Source organism: Rissa tridactyla, chromosome 8, assembly GCF_028500815.1.
Source record: "Rissa tridactyla isolate bRisTri1 chromosome 8, bRisTri1.patW.cur.20221130, whole genome shotgun sequence".
Classification (NCBI taxonomy): domain Eukaryota; kingdom Metazoa; phylum Chordata; class Aves; order Charadriiformes; family Laridae; genus Rissa; species Rissa tridactyla.
The window spans coordinates 23,368,212-23,385,399 of record NC_071473.1 but is presented as its reverse complement, the minus strand read 5'-3'; the positions used below and the strand labels follow the sequence as shown (position 1 = coordinate 23,385,399).

At 56.1% G+C, this 17,188-nt stretch overlaps 1 protein-coding gene across 1 annotated transcript in view; it reads left to right on the top strand.

Annotated features, from left to right (window-relative positions):
- The window catches only part of LMX1A (LIM homeobox transcription factor 1 alpha), a 46,410-nt gene extending 29,422 nt beyond the window's left edge, over positions 1–16,988 (top strand). Inside the window, exons 4-9 of the mRNA XM_054212393.1 lie at positions 10,299–10,531; positions 15,219–15,388; positions 15,541–15,618; positions 15,730–15,799; positions 15,922–16,092; positions 16,828–16,988. Coding sequence (XP_054068368.1) covers positions 10,299–10,531; positions 15,219–15,388; positions 15,541–15,618; positions 15,730–15,799; positions 15,922–16,092; positions 16,828–16,988 — 883 coding nt within the window. The remainder of the gene's footprint in view (positions 1–10,298; positions 10,532–15,218; positions 15,389–15,540; positions 15,619–15,729; positions 15,800–15,921; positions 16,093–16,827) is intronic.
- The last annotated feature ends 200 nt before the right edge of the window (positions 16,989–17,188 follow it).

The following is a 17,188-nucleotide window of genomic DNA, read 5'->3' as shown; positions in this document are numbered from 1 at the left end:
CTTTTCAGTGGTGCCCAGGGACAGGACAAGGGGTAACGGGCACAAACTTGACCATAGGAAGTTCCATCTCGACGTGAGGAGGAACTTCTTTCCTTTGAGGGTGGCAGAGCCCTGGCACAGGCTGCCCAGAGAGGTGGTGGAGTCTCCATCTCTGGAGACATTCCAAACCCTCCTGGATGCGTTCCTGTGCCACCTGCTCTGGGTGACCCTGCTCTGGCAGGGGGTTGGACTGGATGATCTCCAGAGGTCCCTTCCAACCCCGGCCACTCTCTGAGTCTGTGTTTCTCCCGAAACCCCAGCCCAAGAGCACGCGCTAGAAGAGAGCTGCAACATGAGCTCAGCGGAGAGTGGGGGGGGGGGGGGAAAGATGGCTTATATTTAATGTCTTTTTAGATGAATATTTCCATTCATTCCAGAGCATATTCCTCTGGCATTTCCAGCGCGCTTGTTTAGCTGAGTAGTTAACAAACTTCATCGAAACACATGTTATAGTGCTCTCTAGTGCACGGAGCTATGAATGAAGGATGCCTCTTTTGAGATATCTCGATATGCAGTGCAGCTTTTGCTCCGGAGCAGTCTGTTAACCGCAACAGCTGCTTCCCATTGTGGAAATGGTATTGAAAAAAAAAGAAAAAAAAAAAACACCAAAAAAACACCCCACAAAACCCCATCCCAACAACTTGACAACCCACGCAGATGATATTTATGCAAAACCCTGCATGAGGGGGAGCTGGGGCACATGGAAATAAAAGATAAGGCGAGAAATAACCCCGCCGGGAGACTGATATCTCCCCGTCGGCAGCGCCCGGTTTGCTCCCGCGGATCTCTGTTTGCCGAGCCGGGCTGAAGCAGCTGGTCTCTGTGTCCGACTTAGTTTACTCTGTTTAGCTTTTGTACAGCCGAGCGATTTTTATAGCCGCCGGAGCGCTGGGAAGCTCGACAGGATATTGGTCGCCTCCTAATGAGAGTTTGCCGCGTTGGCACGTCGGCACGAATGCACCGTGAATTTTAAACGCCCGGGAAACGGTCCCGGATGCTCAGGGAGCCCTTGGGGGGGAAACCTGGGTTTTCTGTTTAATAAAGGAAAAGATGAGCCTTGATAGTAGCCTAGGAGACTCGAGAGCAGCCGGGAGCCCCAGCGTTGGGGCTGGACCCAAGGTACATCCACCCGCACTGCCCTCGATGGTGATGCTCCAGGAAAGCTCCCCAAAAGCCAAGGGAGCCCGTGCCGCCCTGGGCAGTTGGGGATTTGGGTCGTCCTGAGCATGAGGTCGGACCTGTGGGACCAGGCTGGGTGTGGACTCGGTCCCTTGGATTTGCCTGATCCCTTTTTGAACTCGTTGGTACGAGGTGGATGTAAATTTACGGCATCGCTGGAGGTCCCCAGCCCGTCCTCTGCTGGGAGCGGGGCTGGCTTGGGCGTTGGATCAGGTTGCTCAGGCCTGAGGCGAGCCGAGTGCTGGCTGTCCCCATGGAAGGAGATTTCACAACTTCTCCACTTGATCTGAACGCTCTTCCTTTTATTTATTTTCTTTTTTTTTTTTTTTTTCTTTTTGTACCCCCCCCCCCCTTTTGAAATTCGGAATGGAAACTCGAAAAGTTTTCATCTGGGGGTTTGTTTCTATTTTCATTTTCCATCACAGGAGGTTTACAAAAAAAATTCAGAGGCAGACGTGATGACTTGCAAGAGGGGGTACCCTAAGCTGGAACAGAATGAAAACTGTTCCTTCCAGCGGGGGTGTAAAATCCCCCGAGGGGGTAGGAAAACCAGCCTGTGGGGCTTTTTTTAGCCAGGATTTCTGTTTCTTGAAAAGCAAAAAAATAATAATAAAAAAAAAAAATTTCAAGATCATCATATTTTATCCACCGAATGAAAGACACAAACAGCGTTTCCTTCTCTCCTAGTTATTCCTGCCCCCGCTTAAAAAGCCGGCCAAATCGGGGTGGTGGCGGCGGCGATGGCACATCCTCTCGCTCCTGGTGACTTTGCTTTTCCATCATTTGCCTCCCCATTAATCTCGGTACAAACAAAGGCTCTGAAGAGACAAGCTGAAAAGCTCCTGGGGGTACGTTTAAATCAGTCCTTTCTAATAATGTCTGTCGACCTCTCTGTGGAAGCACTGCTCCCCAAGGAAAGGACACGGAGCCGCGGCAGCGTGCTGAAATATGGTGGGGTGTAATTAATTCTGACCTCTGGCTCCCGCTCACTCACTCTCAATATTAAATTTGACTAGTGATATTGTGGTTTTTCAATTATCCTTGTTTTCTTGGGGGCATGGAGGGGGTGGGGGGGCCGCTGCTCGAAATTCGGCTTGGTGGGAGATGCATCGGCTGGGATGCAGCACCGCCGTGCCGTGGGCTGGATGGGGTCGATCCTTGGGTTGTCTCCGTTGGGATGGTGTTTGGGCTCGGATGCAGTGTTGTGTGTGCCCCTCCCCTGCCCCCACCTGTGTCCCTCCTGTGTCCAAAACCAGGTGCTCGATCGGTGCTGTGATGGGACCAGCTCCCTGCCCGATGCTACAGGCTGTTATGGTGGAGGGTGGGGCGGGGGGGGGGACGCCATAAAAAGAAGCAGCTTTTGGGGGAAACAAAACCAAAATGAGCATTTTGGTCTTGTTCTCCTGGCTTTGCCCCAGGAGGTCTCTTTCTGGCCACTCCTGAAGTCAGCAGAGGATTTTTATGAGATTCTGTGAGGGCCTGGAAGGGACCCAGAGCCATCAGCTCCTGTAGGACCTTGTTGGTGAAAGTCTTATTAGCACGTCCTTGATCAGAAATGGAGCAACTTAGAGCGGCCTGAGAAGCCGCGCACTTGCTTGACCTTTCATTTTGGTGCAGAGGAGGCTTGAGGGTTGCTGGTGTATTTTGGCAGCGGCTGTTTGCTTGGAAGGCTTCGTTTGTCTGTTTATTTAACCCTATCATTCTAGCAGTGCCCCTGCGTGTCCCGGCGGCGTCCCTGGAGGGTCCGGGGGGTGTTAAGTGACCACTTTCGGTTAAACAGCACAGCGCCAACCCCCTCCTCCTCTGCTGCCCCCCTTTCCCTTTTGCCGCCACCTCCCCAGCACTCCCTTGTCACCGCTGTCCTCTGCCATGGCACCAGGCACCTGGAGGGACGTGGTTGCTGCCAGTGAGCATCAGGGCAGGAGCTCATTTAGGGATGCTCCTGCAGGATGCCAACGCGTGCCCCCCCCCAGTTTAACTCCTCCAAAGCCTCTGCAGTCCCTGGACGGGGCTGTTCCCCTCCTCTGTGCCCCGGCTGTCCCCGACGGTGGCTCTGAAAAGCAAGTTGTGCTTGTTGGCATCCAGCGCTGTGACGGGCTCTCCAAGTCCGGGAGGTGCGCAGGGCTGGGATGCGCGGCAGAGCGGGATGCTGGGTGGGATAGAACCACTGGGTTTGGACCTTGAGAGAGCTGGGTTGGGTGAGGAAAGGCGAAAAGCAGGACTCTCAGGCTTCACCTCCCTTCCTTGCTTTCCCCAGCCTCTTGGAGAACACAGCCACCAGCCAACCGCTCAGGGCTGGATTTGCAAGAGGCCAAGGGTTCACTTTTTGGACTCCCCGGCCCCGGTTGCAGGCAGCGGCTCGGCTGGACCCTGGGGAGAGTTTGCACCCCGGGGCCGTGGAAGTTTGCATCAGCCCCCGGGATGAAATAAGCCTGTTTCAGCCCGGTTGCCATGTCCCCTTGAAGCGTCGGAAGACGCATTCAGGCAGCAGGAATGAGAAGGGCTTGAGCCGGGGGTAGGGGGAGGGAGGAGAAGGGAAATTAAAAAAAAAAAAAAAAAAAAAAGGAAAACGCCACTTGCTGCAAAGCGAGCGAATTCTCCAATAAACCCGAATCTGCTGAGAATACATTTTACAAACATGCAGCGAAGTTGGCCGCTTTTGTTTGGGCGTTTGTTAAGCATTAACTAAAGAATGCCATGGTCCAGCCTGCTCGGTGTGAAACCTAATTCTCCCCCTTTCTGGAGCCATGGCATGGAGTGCTCAATTTTTTTCTCTCTGTAGGACTGCAGCCTTCTGGTACTCCAGCCAAAAAACACTCATATTTTAGCAAGCTTAGCCCCGGCCCCGTTGCCAGGCAGTAAAGCGAACACTTGTCTGCTTCGGGGGGAGGGAGCCGGGAGCCGGGGAAGGGTCAGGAGAACAGCCCCGGGGAAAACATCCCGCTTCTGTCCCACTGGAGAGCAACATGAGGGCTTGGGGTGCGCGGGGAGGAAAGGTGAGGGTGGCCGTGGGTGCTTTCCTCCCACAGCCTGGGAGCCTGGAGACCTGGGGTGGCTTTGGAGGTCCCCAGGGATCGTTGGGGCCAGGTTGCCCTCTGAAACGCTCTCCTCATCCCCAGGACGTGCCAGCCTGCTCTCCGCAGCGCTCAGGTGGACGCAGCCCTTTCCTAGTTGCTCCCATGGCCTCGGCACCCCTCCTGCCGGGGACGAGGGTCTGTGTGGTCCCCCCATTGCTGCGGCGGGGGGATGCCCTCGCAGGCACCACGCTGGGGGGTGCATCCATCCCCCTTCCTTCTCAGCCATGATCCATGCCCTATGCCTCATCTTTTTGCCCCACGAGGGCTGGAGGAGGGGACAGGGTGACATAAGCCCAGCAAGACAGCGACTCGTTCCCAAGCCATGGGTGCAGGCTTGACAGCAACTGGCATTTTTCCACTGCCAGCCCGTCAACGACCTGGTGCTGCCGTCCCCCCTTCTGAGGAGTGACAGTGAGTGAGAAGATGACCTGGTGCCAAGACAACTCAATCCGGCGTCCTCGCTCCCTGCGGCTCATGACCGGCACCTGCCGCCAGCCTCCTCTTGTGCCTCTTGTGTCGTGCGTGGCCATCGGCTTGTCCCCACGCCAAGGTCACGGCTCCAGGGGAGGATTGCGGCTTTGCCCTCCAGAGAGCCGTCGGTTGGGGATGGCTGTGAGTGTGGCCGGGCTGGAGCTCCCCGCATCTCCGATGGGTTGGCTGGGGGTCTGCTCAGTCTCCTCCTGGGGCCACGGCAAGATGAGTTGGTCGGGTCTCCGCACCGTGGTGCTGGAAAACCCGGCATCCCTGTGGATGTGTCTGCTGCAGGGAGGCGAGCAGGGCAGCTGCCTGCACTGCTGCGTAGGGACCGGTGCCAATGGTGCCAGCCCCAGCCCTCGACCAGGAGCCCCAGGGGCCACTCGGGGGCTGCCCCTGCCCCTCTCACCGCATCCCTGGGCCAGGAAAGCATCCCTCCGCCATTGCCTTACCTGCCATGTGAACCAAGGCTCCACGCGGCGTTTGAGATTTGTCCATCAGTATTTAATATCGGCATCCCTGACCCGCCGCGCCCCCCCTCCTTCCCCATCCCGGGGAGGCTCCGAAGGGCTGTGTTTGTATGCGGCGCACGCAGACAGACAGCAGCCGGGAAGCGCCCGTCAATCACGGCCCCTTTCAGCCTGTCACCTCAAAATAAAGGGAGAAAGAGGGGGTGGTGGCTCCCATGGGAACCCAGGGCTGCCCACGGCGTTCCCCCTCCATCGGTGTGGGAAGGGACGTTGGGATGCATCGCCCCAGCGGTGGCTTTGGCCACGTGTCGAAATTTCTAGGTTTCAGTGACGCCGAACGGCTGGGAAACCCCAAAGCAGAGGTCTGGGGTGGCTTTTTCGAGGAAGAGGAATTGCTCGGAGAAGTGGGACTGTGTCCTGGGGGGATGTCTGGAACATCGGCTGGCTGTCTTGGGGGGGTCTTCCAACAGAAACGCACTTTCGGAAAAGGCAAAATATTTTGTTTCAAGATTTTCTTGAAACCCGCCACCACCACCACCACCTTTCTGTTTCAAAATCGCAGATTGTCATTTCAAAAGGGACCTAATTAAAACAAACAAACAAACAAAACATTTTAATACAGATTAATCAATACAGGAACATTTTAATGTTGTGGTAAAAATTTCTTGCATCGCCGTATTTTTCTTCCAGTTCTTCCTAAGTTGCGGGGGCTTGTTTTTATTTACAAATAGTCACTGTCAGCGCTTCGCTGGGGCTTTTACTGAGCGGCCCGTGGCAGGATGGGTTTCCACCGAGCATCGCGGTGCTGAGCGGGTCACCCCCTCCGGTGCCCTCTGCCTGCCAGCTTCGTCTGTGGTTGGACAAACCCGAAGGCTGCCGGCCAGGCCTTACATCGCTTTTGAACCCCAGGCTATGGAAGGAAAAATGGATATCAGGAAGAAATTCTTTCCTGTGAGGGTGGTGGGGCACTGGAACAGGTTGCCCAGAGAAGCTGTGGCTGCCCCATCCCTGGAGGTGTTCAAGGCCAGGCTGGATGGGGCTTTGAGCAGCCTGGTCTGGTGGGAGGTGTCCCTGCCCAGGGCAGGGGGGTGGAACTGGGTGATCTTTAAGGTCCCTTCCAACCCCAACCATTCTGTGATTCTGTGAAAAAAAAAATTATCTACTGAGAACCAAAGCCCGCAGCATCCCTAGGATGGCAGAGATGAAGGTGCTCCCGTTGCAGTTTAAGTGTTGGTGATTTGTTCTTGGTTTCAAACCTGTTGAAGTCCCTGGGCAGAGCCCATCCTTCTTCTCTTCCGCGCATCCTCCTGTAGGGAAGTGTAATCTCCAAGTCCCCTTCGTAGCTGCAGGGAGGCACAAAGAAGTAGAGAGGGGAGAAAAAATGTCATTTGCTCTGCAGCCTGCTGCTTGCAGTGGGAAGGAGCTAGGCGCAGAGCTGGAGATCCCAGGGGTGGAGGAAAACACCCCTGGATCCAGGCTGGTGTGTCTTGCTCAGGCAAAAATGTTAAATTAATTCCTAGATCTGGCGCGGGAACAAAATTTTCTTTCAACCCCATCACAGGCCGACCAAGGGTGTTACCCATGCAGGAGTTATCCATGCTGGAGTTATCCTATGTGGGGTTATTCCTGGGTGGGATTGTCCATGCCTGGGGTTATCCATGCCAAGGGTTATCCATGCATGCTCTTCCTCCCTGGTCCTTGCAGAGGAGCTGGTAGTGTCCAGGGCTGGTCCAGGGCCATAGGGGTCTGGGACACCAGCGATGCCTCTTGCTCTCTCCCCATTACTACCTGTGGCAGGCTGCAGATTTTGTCTGTGACATTTTAGTGCCTACGGTCTGGGTTCATTGTGGGTTTATAAGCAGCTCTTTATGGGTTCATACTGCGGCAGAGGTTTTGTGGGGATTTCTCAGCATCTCACGTTGCCCAGGGATGGGGGAGCCCTGCCTTGGGCAGTGAAAGACGCCTGGTCTGTCGCGCATCCCTCAGCGGGAGCTGTGGCGGACCCGGCAGTTTGGAAATAAAGTCATTTATTCAGTGACCTAAGTGCGGCTTTGAGTGTCTACTATTAGGCAGCCTAACCTGAATCTCACACCTTCTCATTTTGCAACGCGCTTTGGGCTTGGACACATCCATCGTTCGGTTGGTGCGGTCATGCCTAATTGGCAGAGGTTTATGGCTCTCTAATCAGTGTCCTGGCAACAGAGATTTTTGGGCATGTTCATTCGTAAAGATTAGATAGCAGTAACGTAATAGCTTATCAATATTTTATTACTGAGGGCAGTTCGTAATCCCAACAGGTAGGGCTTACACTTCATTTAAACAGGATGAGAATGTGTTACCAGATGAATACAAATTGCCTCCACTTTGACATAAGAGAGACATAATTAAAGATGAAACGACTACAGAAATATTAGCACAAGCCTGTGCTTCTCAGAGCTGGAACAAGAAAAAAAACGACCCTTCAGAAGGGATGCTTTCAGGGGAATATACGTCCTTCTCCTCCCAGGGCAGTCACAGGGATGTTGGAAATACATATATCTTAGAGACAGACGGTCATATGTAAACCTGGGAAATTGAAGTCGAATGTGCAAAAATAAAAGCCACTAACGGCATTATCTGGAATTATAAAATCCCCAACTCCCACCTTTTATGTGATGATTTTCCCCTTTCTGTAGCGACAATAGTGTTTTATAAAAGTTGTGTAACGTCCCTTTCCTGCTTCTTGTGGGATGCTACGATTTGCTGAGGCGCCCAGGATTTGCTTGGCACGGGGAGAGTGATGGACATCACTGTGCTCGCTGCCACCGTTTTGGGAAAACTTGGGAAGGAGTGGGCATAGCCCACGTGCCAGCATGAAGCGTCCGTGGGAGCACCCCGATGTGGGAGGGAGCCGCCGCCAATAAAGCGGTGAACGTTTTGGGGGCCCCATTCCCAACCCTTCCAGCCCTTGACACCTAGATTGGGGTTGGCGGGTGCTGCTGGAGGGTGGCCGTGTGCCCCGGCATCCTTGCCAGCTGCGTGCGCACATCTGGCGGGCAGCTGTTTGCCTCCGGAGCTCGCTGCTCACCCGCGGGTGGGAGGTGATGCTCGGCGGCCGACCCTGCCCCTTGGCGCGGGAAGGCAGGCGTTATCCTCTTGCTCCTGCACCGGTGGGATGTTCCCCGGCCTCCAGTGGTTCGCGCAGCCGACCCTCTTGGTTACGGGCTGTTGGGCGACTCAAGGGGTGAAATGAAAAGGTGAAGCGAAACCCGGCGGGGATTTCACGGGGGCAGAGGCTGCGCGCGTGGGCTCCCCTTTGCTGCTGGGGAGCTTTTGCGCAGCAGCATCCCTGGCGTCACGGGCGCCTTTGCCTTGGGAGCTGCCTCTGGGGCACGAAGACACGCGTGTGCTTTGCTTTGTGTCCCCCCCCCACCCCGTCTCCTTGTTTTATGGGCTATCAAGCTCGTCACAGAAAATTTTTGAGGTTTTTTTTTTCCCATTTGCTGAGGGTTTTGCTGCAAGGGTTTTGCGTACATCTGTTCCTCTCCTTGTTGGAATGGGGCTGACTCAGCACATTTCATCTCCTTCGTGAGAGCCAAAAAAAAAAAAAAAAAAAGAAGGGTTGAGGGTTGAAAGCCCGCTGGTGGCTGCAGGGCTGCCCTTCCCCTCCCCAGCCCTGCAGCCCCCTGACCCTCCCCGCAGGTGTCCCCCAGGGATGACACATGGGATGGGGACCACGGAGGTGGGAGCCGTCTGGGGCCGGTGGAGGGCTGGATGCAGCACTCCCCACGCGAGGCCCTGGGGCGTCCCCATGCTGGGACACAGGCGATGCTCGGAGATAACCTCTGCAGGATGCGTGCGGACTTCTGACTTCTCTTTCTGGGCCAAAGTCATCAAGTCAGGGGAATAATAATGTCCAGTTCCCACAGATATTTAGGACGGGGCTGGGTAAACAGTGATTTTTTTTCTTTATGGGGCCCAAGCCAAAAACGCACGTATCTGGGGGTGGCAAAGAGGTTCTGCTTTGGTACCTTCAGACATCTCTACTGGGGGAAACATCCCATTCACTTAAAACATCCAGGATTTAGCTCCAGGTGCCTCCAAATCCTCTCAAGCCAACACTGATGCTGCCACCTCCGCTCTGCTTGCCTCAGTTTCCCCAACCGTAGATCATTGATCATGCTACTGAGCTTCTCGGTAAAGACATGGAAAGTCGGAGAAAGAAAAGCTCTGTTTCAACCTAAAGTGTTATGGCTGTTGTTATTATTATTGGCTATTAAGTATAAAGCCAGTGTGTTGAAACCTGGGAACTGCACAATTAGGGATGCCTCAAACACTGTCACATCAATGTCAAGGAACAAGCTGAGCTTTTTCTTTTCCTTTTGACACATCAAATCTTCAGTCTGTCACCAGCCTTAACCCAAAACTTGCTGCCGTGGGGATTTTTATGATATATTAGACATTCCTGATATGTTTGCAAGCAGGAACGGGGCTGTTCCGGTGACCGAAGCCAGAGGGACTGGGTGGTTTGTGGGTTACTGACAGTGCGGATGCTTTCTGCAGGTGCTGGTTGAGAGGCACGTACGAGCTTGTTGGCCCCGTTGCCATCTCCAGCATCTCCTCACGTCTAGGTGTGAGCTGGAGGCAGGTGGACATGTAGGGTTGGCTTGATAAAACTCATGTAGATGTGCTGGGCCACGTGTCTTGTGGTGGTGGTGGCTGGACTGTTTGCTTTTCACCCTGCAGCGTCCAAACGTTGGGTTTTTCATCCTTTGACTGCGTTCATGGTAAGCACCTAGTAAGAGGTCAACCAAAACCGCTAAAGTTGACCCAAAGGCAGCATCCCCTATTGGCACAGGGCAAGCTTGCAGCACCTGCCGTGTCACCGTGGGGTGCCAGCACCGACGTGCCCAGCCCCTCACCGCGCTCAAAGCACCACTGGGGTGACAAAGTGGTCCTGTGCCGATGCCCGTCTCCCCACCAAGGGCGTCCCGTCCCTTGTCCGCAATGCCACGCCACCCGCCGGGTGCAGCCGCGGTGCCACCGGGCGTCCCAGCGGGGTCTCCTCTTGCTCCCCCAGGCTCTTCGCGGTGAAGTGCGCTGGGTGCCTGGAGGCCATCGCGCCCAGCGAGCTGGTGATGCGCGCCCAGAAGAGCGTCTACCACCTGCGCTGCTTCTGCTGCTGCGTCTGCGAGCGGCGCCTGCAGAAGGGAGACGAGTTTGTGCTGAAGGAGGGGCAGCTCCTCTGTAAGGGCGACTACGAGAAGGAACGGGAGCTGCTGAGCTTGGTGAGCCCGGCTCTGTCGGATTCTGGTAAGGGGCCGCCCGCGCCCGGCGTCTCCCTGGCTGGTCCTGCTCCGAGGCCTCTGCGAGCGCGGTGGGGTCTGGAGGAGAGGTTTGGGGCTCACTGCCCTCAACCTCTGCCCCATGGACTGAAGGGAAAAGCTCTATGAGCACCGCTGCATCCTCCATCCAGAGTCTCTCCCACCTCGGTGAGCAGGGAGCTCGGCAGCGGAGGGGCTGCAGGGCCGGAGGATGCTCTGGGGACCATCCCATCTCATTAGGCACATTTCTGTAAGGGTTTGTGCTCCTGGACTGTGCAGGCCACCAGCACCTCATCCCCAGGGGTGTACAGCCTCCCTAGATGCCAAAGGTGACATGTCCCACCTCCCCGCCCCAGGGAAATGAAGGGACTGCCCCAGTATAAATATACTGTAAAGGAGAATTTTATTCCTAAAAAAAATTCATGGTCCCAAGCAACCCACTGACTACCCTGGGCTAAACCTTCTGTGTCCCTCCCTGTCCCCGCCTGGGACTCTGGAAAGGCTGAGAGCAAGAAGTGAGCAGCTTCTGCTGTAGCCACCCTTGGGAATACCGAGGGGAAACTGAGGCACAGAGCTAAAACATGAGCTGGAGGCAGGGGGCCTGCAAAATCTTCTGTCCCCGGCAGCTTCCCAGGCAGTCGATGGCCAGAGTCAGACTGCAGACCAGGGGTGAGGACACTGCGGGGACACCACGGAGCCAAGAGGGGGTTCAGGAGAGGTGTCACCGTGGCTGGAAGTGGGCAGGGGGCTGGCGCCCTGCTCCAGCCAGGGTGTCAGTGCTGGGTCGGGTGGCATCAGATCAGCATTACAATGTTTATCTACAGTCGATGCAAATCAAATCGGAATGTTTCCCAGGCAGAAAAATTTGGTAAGAAAACCCAGCAACAGGGGCCGGAGGGGTGGAAAGGATCTGCTAGCAGAAATCCTTGCGATAACACCATCTGAATTAAAAAAAAAAAAAATAAAAATCAGCATTATGGGCCTGTTTAGAAGGGGGGTGTTAAGGTGTGAAGCGGGGCAGGTCACAGACACGGCAAAGCCCGGCGCTCAGCGCCAGGCACAGGCGATGCTGCAGCTGGGGGAAGGTGTATGGAGGGACGGGGGTGGTTTTTGGTGGGGATGGAGAAAAAAATTTCCCAAAGCCTGTGTTTCTCTTTCATATTGTGCTCCTCAGCAGCGAGAGCCCGTCTCCGCAATTCCTGCTTGCTCGAAAGAGAATATTCTCCCTCCCCAAGTAACAGTGATGATATTTAAAAAATAGAGTGAGGCCATGGGAGGAGGTGGCTGAAGGGAGCCAGGGAGTGATGGTCCAACGCTGGAGGAGCTGGAGAGGCAGGAAAGCAGCAGGATCCGGCACGCTGGCGCTGGCTCTTGCCTTAGCCCTGGGAAAGTCCTTAATTGATTGAAGAATTATTATTCTTTCCTTATGGGATGTGCAAACTCTTTCAGTTAAAATAGGAACCAATGAGGAGACGTCATGCGGGAAAATTAAGTGAATTGGCCTCTGGTCCCACAATGTTTTGGGTTTATTCCTAGTGGGGGAAAAGGGCAGTTTGGGAAAGGTTGGGGAGCTTTTCCTCCCCAGTGACTCGTCGTCCCGTGGTCCAGCCCCTCTGCCAGGGGCTCCAGCCAAACCGAGAGCTTCGACTAGCAAAAACCTCGATGGGAAATGCTTATTTCGGTGGAAACTGCAGCTGAGACCCAAGGGATGCGAAGGGCCAGCGTGGGATCAAAAGGGCATGACAACTCCTAGGCTGGTCAGAAACCCAACCCGAAGCCCCCGGCACCCCCCGGCACCCCCTGCCTGAGGGGTCCCGGCCCTTCCTGTCTCCCCACAGACCCCGTAAGCTTAGCCTGACCGCCGTCCCTGCCTGGTTTTGGTGGCCACCAACAGTTTGTCTCAGGACAGCGCATGGCTCTGGGGACGGTGACCCAGCGGGGACCACCCCAGGTGTGCACCCTGTGCAGATGCTCAGCGTGGCGTGGCCTTGCCCCCTCCTGCCACATCCCCCCCGGGGTCCCCACCGCCACGCTGGGGGGATGCAGAGGGGTGTCCCTGCTCGGGCACAGGTCCCGGATGCCCTTCACCAGCAACGTGTGATGTGCATGTCCAACCTCTCCCCAGTCCCTTTTTTGCTGCTTTGAAGCCCCCTGCCCGCCCTCCCCCCGGGCCGCCGCGCACCAAAGGCCACTTTATGAGAAAGCGCAGATAAAAAGCGAGCCATATGTTGTCTGTAATCTCCCAAACCCCCGCTTCAATTACTGCCTCCCCCGAGCCTCCGCCACCCAGCCTAAGTAAACAAGCCCCTCTGAAAGAGGACCCCACTTTCCAATTAAAAGCGTCCTAACGTTTCTCCTCTCCCTAAATCCTCCCGAGTGAGGAATGTCCTGGCCCCGGCGGCGGGATGCAGGCTCGGCGGGTCGGACCGAGGGCACGCCGCACAATATCCATCGCCCCGGCCCCTTCCCAGGTGACATCAGGGGCAGCTCCAGACACTCATTAATTTCTCCCCCCCTGCCCCCCCTCCTCCTTGGTAGGGAAAGGCTTGAAAGGGAGAGTTAATTAAAAGTAATACCCCGCCAAATCCGGCTTCGCTTTTCCTTCTTTCCCTTTGACTCTGGGAGGGATTTGGGGAGCAGGTGTTGAGGGGGGAAGGTCTTGGGGTGGGTGGGGGTGGAGCTGCTGGGAGTGTGATTTTCCCCTTTGGCGTGGGTTTTGAGCATCATTTGCTTGATAGAGTCCATGAGCCTCTGGCTCCCCCCCGCCGGGTTCTGTTCCTCCTGGACCCGGGGGAGGGATTTGGGTGCTCACCTCGTGTTAAGGTGCGGAGGGGTTCAGGCACTGAAATGTCCCCATCGGTTGACATTCCTCCCCCCAGTATTCATAAAAAATCCCTTCCATCACAATTAAACTCTCTCGGGAGAGCAGGCAGCTCGGTGAAGCAGAGACCCTGCTTGTGCTGGCACTGGGGAGGAGGCTGCGGCAACCGCTGCTCAGCCCCATTAGCCGTCAGAGACTCCCCGCCCTGGGTGTCCCCAGCACTGGGGCTCTCAGACCTTCTGCATTACTACGTCTCTCACACTGGGACGTGCAAGAAAACAGCAGTTTGTCTTTCCCGCTGCCATTGCTGCTGGTGGTGTGCCATGGATGTGCTGTGGGCGAGCGGCAGCAGCAAGGCGCTGGCTCCTGGGGACCAGCACCCAGCTCCAGGCTGTTTTGGGGACCACCAGCATGGACATCTCTCCGTGTCTCAGCCCTCCCAGCCCTCACCACAGGGAAGGTCTCTATAGTGGCTGGTGAGCCTAGGAGAGAGACCAGCGGCATGGAAGGAAGAGGAAACTGGTACCCAAGAGCATCCTTGCTCCTCTGCAGGAAACATCGCCTCCCCTTGCCCTGGTCTCCTGTCTTTCCCCACCTTCCAACTGGGCTGCTCTTGGATTTACACTTACCTGCTTTGTGTCATCCATGATTAGCTCTCGCCATGGGGTACGACCTGACCTGCTTCAGCCATGAATTACTCTGGGCCAGGCTCAAAACCTGCTGGTGCATCCCCATCTCTTGGAGATGCGGCAGCGCCGGGATGGGACTCGGGCCAAGCAGAGCCTTGCAGTCTGCATCTGCATCAAACCAGCACCTCAGCTCTGTTATCAATTCCCAAAAGGATGGCGGAGGAGCTTTCTGGAAAAGGCTGTGAGTGATTTACAGCTCGTGAGAGGGAAGGACCTGTGCTGTCAAACCTGCATTTACAGCCCTCCCGTGCAGGCGAGGTCATGGACACGGTGGCGGAGCGGTAAATGAGGAGGGCTGGGAAGAGGCAGGGCAGCGCTGCCTGCTGTCTCGGAGCAGCTCCTGCCCAAAGGCCCCATGGCCCCGAGTGGTGGAGGGCAGCAAGGAGATACACACCAGTGCCTGGGAACAGAACGGAGCAGCACATTGCAGCAAGGACCCGAGGGGGTGAAGCTTGAAGCAACCTGGGCTTGTACCCAGAGAGACTTAAAACTCCTCGGTGGCGGGGGGGGGAATATAGGCGAAAAGGTGCCCCTTATATTTGTGTTTGAAACTCTGTGCTCTAAATGGAGTGGACCTCCATGGTAGGGCAAATCCGGAGGGGTTTGTGAGGTCTTGGCTAACGCCTTGCCCTCTCTGAGCATCTCTGCTCGCCCTTTGCCTGATCTGCCCCAGCCTGGGCTCTCTGGGCAGAGGGACCAAGTGCCTGGTCCCCAACCGGGCTGGGGGACAGCCCCAGGAACACAGCGTTCCTCGACGTCTGCTGTCCCCTCTTGTGGATGTGACCTGCCTGTCTCTGTCCAGATGTGTCCCCAGCTGTGGCCTGTCAGGAAATCCCTGTGGAGCAGGCAGGGATTTGGGTCTGATGGAGGGAAAATCAGGTGTCCCAGGGTTTCGTGTTGCAGCTGCTCAGACAGTTGGGGAAAAGAAGAACCAAAAAGGATGTCTGCTGGCTGAGCCACCCCAAACTATGAGCCACAGCAGCTCCCACCCTGTCTGAGCTGCCATGGGTCAGCCAGCCCCAAACCTCAGCTCCTCACGCACATTCACAAGAAGATCCCCACCAGCTTGTTTTACGTCTCCCAGGTTATTTTGGACATGCTGGAAGATAATGTGCGTGGCCCATTGTCTGTAAAGGACCTGTTGTTTTTTTTCCCTCCTCCCTTAGGCAAAAGTGACGATGAGGACAGCATCTGCAAACTGGGTCAAGCCTCGGGGAAGGGTGCCGAGGACGGGAAGGATCACAAGCGGCCCAAGAGACCCCGGACAATCCTAACCACGCAGCAGCGGAGGGCGTTCAAGGCATCGTTTGAGGTCTCCTCCAAGCCATGCAGGAAGGTATGGGGAGAAGAGTCCATGCTCAGCTGCCTCCAGCCCCCAGGGATGTCCTGGATGCTGGGCAAGTACTTGCTCCGGCTGCTCTGTATCCTCCAAAAGTACTCCCGAAAATCTGAGGGGTCTGAGACACCGCTGTCATTCCTCTCTCCAAGGTGCGGGAGACGCTGGCGGCCGAGACTGGGCTGAGCGTCCGTGTGGTGCAGGTCTGGTTCCAGAACCAGCGAGCAAAGGTGGGTGCACTGGGGTAGCCCACCACCAGCGCCTGGTGCCAGGGCTCCCCTCCCTCCTCGCTCTGGCTGGGGGATGATTTAATCCCACTTTTTGCCCTTCTCCTTGCCCAGATGAAGAAGCTCGCCAGGAGGCAGCAGCAGCAGCAGCAGGATCAGCAAAACACGCAGCGCCTGAGCTCAGGTACGCCCCTCACACCCAGGGTCTCCCCATTTCCCAGCCCTCTCCAGGCTTCCCAAGGGAGCTGAACCCCCCACAAAAAGGTGGTAGCCCAACTGCGCCGATGGCTTGCTCTTATCTTCCAGCCCAGACGAACAGTGGTGGCAGCACAGGGCTGGAGGGGATGCTGAACCCCTACACCGCTCTGCCCCCACCTCAGCAGCTGCTGGGCATGGAGCAAAGTGTCTACGGCTCCGACCCCTTCCGGCAAGGGCTCACCCCCCCGCAGATGCCCGGAGACCACATGCACCCCTACGGTAAGGCTCCGGGGTTTGCCTCTTGCCTTGGAGTACTGTGTCCAGTTCTGGGCTCCCTGGTTCCAGAAGGACAGGGAACTGCTGGAGAGGGGACAGCAAAGATGATGAGGGGACTGGAACACCTCTCTCATGAAGAAAGGCTGAGGGATTTGGGTCTCTTCAGTCTGGAAAAAAAGACGACTGAGGGGGGATCTTATCAATGCTTATCAATACTGAAAGGGTGGGTGTCAGGAGGATGGGGCCAGGCTCTTTTCAGTGGTGCCCGGGGACAGGACAAGGGGTAACGGGCACAAACTTGACCATAGGAAGTTCCATCTCAATATGAGGAGGAACTTCTTTCCTTTGAGGGTGGCAGAGCCCTGGCACAGGCTGCCCAGAGAGGTGGTGGAGTCTCCGTCTCTGGAGACATTCCAAACCCGCCTGGACGCATTCCTGTGCCACCTGCTCTGGGTGACCCTGCTCTGACAGGGGGCTGGACTGGATGATCTCCAGAGGTCCCTTCCAACCCCTACCATTCTGTAATTCTGTGATTCTCTCCATCAAAGGGATGCTGGGCCATGGCGAGGGGGCGGTCTGGTGGGGGCACGTGTGAGGGATGGAGCAATTTCTGGGAAGACAGCAGTCCCCTCTTCCCTAAATCCTCACACTGCAAAAGCTGGGGGTACCAGGCACTGCCAAGGTGCCAGATGAGAAAGCAGGCTCTGAAGTCTTTCTACTCCTTCCCTGCTTCCAAAGGTGCCGAGCCCCTCTTCCACGACTTGGATAGCGATGATACCTCACTGAGCAACCTGGGCGACTGCTTCCTCGCCACGGCGGACGTGGGGCCACTCCAGGCACGAGTGGGGAACCCCATCGACCACCTCTACTCCATGCAGAACTCCTACTTCACCTCCTGAGCGTGGCCTGGTCCCCAGCACGGGGCAGCCGATGCCGTCGTGCTGCTTCAGGAGGGGCTACAGAGCCCCCGGGGTTGGGAGGGAGGGGGAAGCCACAAATGCTGGGATGCTGTCAAACAATATGTTGTAGCTTGGGATTCCCAAGGAGCGAGTTAAGTTATGGGTTGCATAGTTTCATGTTTCTCTTAGGAGCCTAGGAT